The 5,000-nt window shown below is 46.1% G+C and overlaps 1 protein-coding gene across 3 annotated transcripts in view; it reads left to right on the top strand.

Annotated features, from left to right (window-relative positions):
- si:ch1073-184j22.1 (erythroferrone) overlaps window positions 1-5,000 on the top strand; it is a 13,924-nt gene that overhangs the window by 2,302 nt on the left and 6,622 nt on the right. For 2 of the 3 annotated variants that reach the window (XM_031308558.1, XM_031308557.1), the window contains exons 2-3: window positions 800-1,000; window positions 2,905-3,021. In XM_031308558.1, coding sequence (XP_031164418.1) covers window positions 809-1,000; window positions 2,905-3,021 — 309 coding nt within the window. In that variant the 5' untranslated portion in view covers window positions 800-808. Of the gene's footprint in view, window positions 1-799; window positions 1,001-1,909; window positions 1,977-2,904; window positions 3,022-5,000 lie in introns of all 3 variants that reach the window. The other variant, XM_036005303.1, reaches the window with a different exon arrangement.

The following is a 5,000-nucleotide window of genomic DNA, read 5'->3' as shown; positions in this document are numbered from 1 at the left end:
ACAGGGCCAGACAGAGCCAAGATAGGGCCAGACAGAGTCAAGACCAAGACAGGGCCAGACCAAGTTAAGACCAAGACAGGGCGAGACCGAGTCAAGACCTAGACAGGGCCAGACCGAGTCAAGACCAAGACAGGGCCAGACCGAGTCAAGACCAAGACAGGGCCAGACAGAGTCAAGACAGGGCGAGACCAAGTCAAGACCTAGACAGGGCCTGACAGGGTCAAGACCAAGACAGGGCGAGACCCAGTCAAGACAAATACAGGGCGAGACCAAGTCAAGACCAAGACAGGGCCAGACAGAGTCAAGACAGGGCGAGACCAAGTCAAGACCTAGACAGGGCCTGACAGGGTCAAGACCAAGACAGGGCGAGACCCAGTCAAGACAAATACAGGGCGAGACCAAGTCAAGACCAGACCAGACCAGTGCCAGACAACCAGAGCTTTGTCTCCTGTCTCCCTTTGTATTAAATTTCTTGGGAGTGCATGTTAAGGGGGCGGGGAGAGAGGGTGAACAGTAACAACGTCCAAATTAGAAATGAGTTATTGGTTGCATTTGAAGCCGGAAGTTTTACATCCAATCACACTAATTAAGTTAACACATAACATTAGACAACGCTAAGGAAGTTTAGTGATATCGTGAGTCCTCTTTATCCGAGAACGGGTTTTAAGACCAAGACCGATCTAGGGTACCATAACACTGCTTCACATGCATGATTTATGGAGGGTTTTTTAACAACCTTAACAAGAAGCTAGCATGATTTGGTATTTGGTACCAACTTGCTTCTCTCCCTCCTCCACAGACAGGCAGCATGCCGGCCAGGTTGTCCCAGGGACGGAGCTCTCCGGCTGGGGCAGGAGGGCGGCTGCTGCTGCCTCTGCTCCTGGGTCTGATGATGATGACGATGAAGGTGATAGAGGCGGCGAGCGTCGAGGAGGCGGAGAGCGGGGAGAGCGAGGAGATCCTGGAGGAGGACGATGAGGCCATCAGCGCGGAGATGCTGGTAAGAAATCTGCACCGGAACTCCATTTAAACCAACGCATTTTCACGAACGGGTTTGTATGACATCGCACGAAATTAGGCGACTGTTGGCCGGTCGTGTGACGCCGTATCAGAAGCCGTTACAGTTAAGTGTAGCCAATAAAAAGTGACCGTTGGATTGCTTGTGTTTAGTTCAAAGTAGTACTAATTAGTAAGGTTTTGTTTCTAGTTTGTTTGCATAGTTTAGTGCAGGGATGCACCAAATCCAGGATTCAGCTTCGGCCGAATATTGGGCTTTTTGACGGGGTTGGGTTTCTGCCGAACCTTAGAATTTTTTTCCAGCGGAGGAGGAGGAGAGAGGGAGGGGCAAGGTGGAGGATGGGGGTGTGGTCTTGACCAACTGCCATGCTTCACTTGTTTGCAAGCCATGATGTCTCTCTCTCTCTCATGGTGGGCCAAATTCTCTGGGCGGGAATAGCAGAGAAAGGAGAGGTAACCTTTCCCCTTATGACGTCATAAAGGGAAGATTCCAGATCGGACCATCTGAGCTTTCATTTTCTCAAAGGCAGAGCAGGATACCCAGGGCTCGGTTTACACCTATCACCATTTCTACCACTGGGGGACCATAGGCAGGCTGGGGGAACTCATATTAATGTTAAAAAAACTCATGAAGTGACATTTTCATGCCATGGGACCTTTTACTCTTATTTTTAAAGAGCCATCAGCATCCATAGGCTCTTTCTTTCCTTTGTAGTTTGTGCACCTGTGATTCTGTTTATCCCTTTTTTAAACTCTTATCTTAATAAATAACTTTAATGTACCAAAAACAGCTGTTATTATGTGGCTTCCTTAACGAGCTGGGTCCTAACATGCAGAAATGTGGCGTTTTAAACATTTGAAGCTATGCTTTATTGTGGTTGTTGTCTTCCAGGAGCCACTGCAGATCTGTCCAGTGTCTCCGATGCTTTTCCCACATTTTTGAAGTTTTTTTTCCCGAGGTTTGTGTCACATTTTTTGACATCTTGTTCTGCAGAAATGTGGCGTTTTAAACATTTTAACCTACTTTGTTGTGGTCGGTGTCCTCAGGTCTGTCAGCCCGGTCTCATGGCAGTTCATGATATGGTCACGTTATTGAAGCTATTGATTCGTGGACAGGACACGATAATGTCATTTTTTTTGTGTGGTGATTACAAATTTTAAAGCAATGTATTTCAATGGGAAGCATATTTCATGATCACAGAACGATGACGGTAGCTAGTAGTATTGATAAGGCGAAACTCCGCGCAGGGAGGTTGGTCGGGGGGGTGGATGGGTCAAACAACACAGGACTTTCACTTTGCACGTGTTGCAGTTCCTTTCCGTGTTCTCCTTTTCCTAACCACAACCGTCCCGCTGTTGTCGGCGTGTCCTGCGTGACGGTTCCTTTCCCCATTCTCCTTCTCCTAACCACAACCATCCCGTTGTTGTGGCGTTTAATTTATTCGTTGTTATGTGCCCCTGCGCCCGGGTATTGCGTCCCGCGAGTGGCGGCCCGTCTTGTTGTTGTGGCCGGCGTGTGGCGCCTCATTTCCCCATTGTTGCGTCCCCCAGAGCAGGTTCGAAAATCGTAACCTGTACACGTTCAAAGATCGTGACGTGTACACGAAATAAACGTCAAAATCGTGACCTGTACACGAACCAATAAATCAAAATAACGTGACTATTCACGACCTGGCGTGAGACCAGGTTGGGTCTGTCCAGATTGTCGCCGATGCTTTTTTTAATGACGTTTTAGTCGCTCTTTTCAACATTTCTTGCTTTTTTCGACAGGTTTTTTTGGTCTTTTTTTCCGATATTTATGCAACATTTTGATGTATTTTAACACAAATCTTGTTCTGCAGAAATGTGGTGTTTTAAACATTTGAGCCTATACTTGGTGTCTTTCAGGAGCCGCCATCCTCGGATCTGTCCAGAGTTTCTCCTCTCAACTCCTGGCTGATCTTCAGAAGAAACTCCAACAAGGGGGACAACCGGAGAACCAAAGGATCCAGGAGAACCTCAAAGGTTAGCCACATCTAAAAAAAACAGATGAAATGTGATGAAATGAGCAAAAACTCTGTCCTGATGTCCACTGAATTCATATCAACCAACCTGATCACAGAATTCCGTGAAATGAACACGGCCCCTTAACTCAAAATCTGTGGCAGTTTCACGCAAAAACCTTTTCCTTTAAGTTAAGGAAAAGGTTGCCAGTGGGCTTACGTTTCCATGACACGTGGGACAACAATGGCGATTGGGTTTAGTAAAAGAAGAATGGGATGGTTGGGTTTAGGAAAAGAATGGGACAATTGGATTTAGGTAAAGAAGAACGGGACAGTTGAGTTTAGGTAAAGAAGAACGGGACAGTTGGGTTGAGGTAAAGAAGAACAGGACGGTTGGGTTTAGAAAAAGAACGGGACAGTTGGGTTTAGGTAAAGAAGAACGGGACGGTTGGGTTTAGGTAAAGAAGAACAGGACGGTTGGGTTTAGGAAAAGAAGAACGGACAGTTGAGTTTAGGTAAAGAAGAACAGGACGGTTGGGTTTAGGTAAAGAAGAACGGGACGGTTGGGTTTAGGTAAAGAAGAACAGGACGGTTGGGTTTAGGTAAAGAAGAACGGGACAGTTGAGTTTAGGTAAAGAAGAACAGGACGGTTGGGTTCAGGTAAAGAAGAACGGGACGGTTGGGTTTAGGTAAAGAAGAACAGGACGGTTGGGTTTAGGTAAAGAAGAACAGGACGGTTGGGTTTAGGAAAAGAAGAACGGACAGTTGGGTTTAGGTAAAGAAGAACAGGACGGTTGGGTTTAGGAAAAGAAGAATGGACAGTTGAGTTTAGGTAAAGAAGAACGGGACAGTTGGGTTTAGGTAAAGAAGAACAGGACGGTTGGGTTTAGGTAAAGAAGAACAGGACGGTTGGGTTTAGGTAAAGAAGAACAGGACAGTTGGGTTTAGGAAAAGAAGAACGGACAGTTGGGTTTAGGTAAAGAAGAACGGACAGTTGGGTTTAGGTAAAGAAGAACAGGACGGTTGGGTTTAGGAAAAGAAGAACGGGACAGTTGGGTTTAGGTTGCAGGTTTGAAGAAAGCGAGAGTGGATGAGAGGAGGTTAGGTTGTATTTATAGGAATGCCGGAGGAGGTGTGGCCCAGCTCCTAAAACTCTGCTAATTAGCTTCAATAATTGATATGAACACAATTATTTTTCATATTAAAAGTTTTCTGAAATATTTAAGTTTAAATATGCAAATGAGGCGTTATCTAATGCTAACTTTTGGGGAATTTAGGAGAAATCTACAGACAACAAGTAGACAAAGGGTAGTCGCATAAATGTTTTTTTTCCACCAGTCTGAAAAAAGACAGGTTATGGAAGACAAAGAGACCCAAAACTCACAATTTAAAAGTGATGTTTTTGTCTGTAGCATCTCTTAATAAGCCGGAGATATACTTGTTTTAATCCATGACACCTGCCTCTCCTATCCGGTGTCCGTTTAAAGGCCCTAACACACCAACCAGACGGCCGACCGTCGGCAGAAAAGGCAGTCGGGCTGATCAGTCTCCCCGAGGTCCAAAAAGTGCCCCAAAACACACCGAAGCGACGCCGACTTGAGCGTATGTTCTGCACGTGCGCGAGACGTAATATGTCTCCATAACAGCAGGCGGCGCTAATCTGTATTGTCGCCCAAAAAATGAAAACCGGAAATGACGAACGCGTCACGTGGGTCTGGCTTCTCCAGCAGATAGTAATGGCAGCTTCTTCGAAATACGACCTCGTATTTTATGAAAATAGTTTTAAGAGAGAAATAGGTCATACAGTTGCTGAATCCGTCTTCATTTCAGAACGACAAAGGTCAGTTTGAAAGATTTTCGTCAGATTTTGAGAGGCGTCGGTTTGTCCTTCCGACGGACGATGGCACGGAACACACCGAACACTCGAGTCACCGACCTCGCCAGACTGTCCGACGGCCGATTATTGGGTTGGTGTGTCAGCGCCTTTAAGTGCTGTTTGTG

The sequence above is a fragment of the Sander lucioperca genome, chromosome 9, assembly GCF_008315115.2.
Source record: "Sander lucioperca isolate FBNREF2018 chromosome 9, SLUC_FBN_1.2, whole genome shotgun sequence".
NCBI classification, from domain to species: Eukaryota; Metazoa; Chordata; class Actinopteri; order Perciformes; family Percidae; genus Sander; species Sander lucioperca.
The sequence above is the reverse complement of the archived record's forward strand: the minus strand, read 5'-3'. Positions and strand labels throughout refer to the sequence as shown.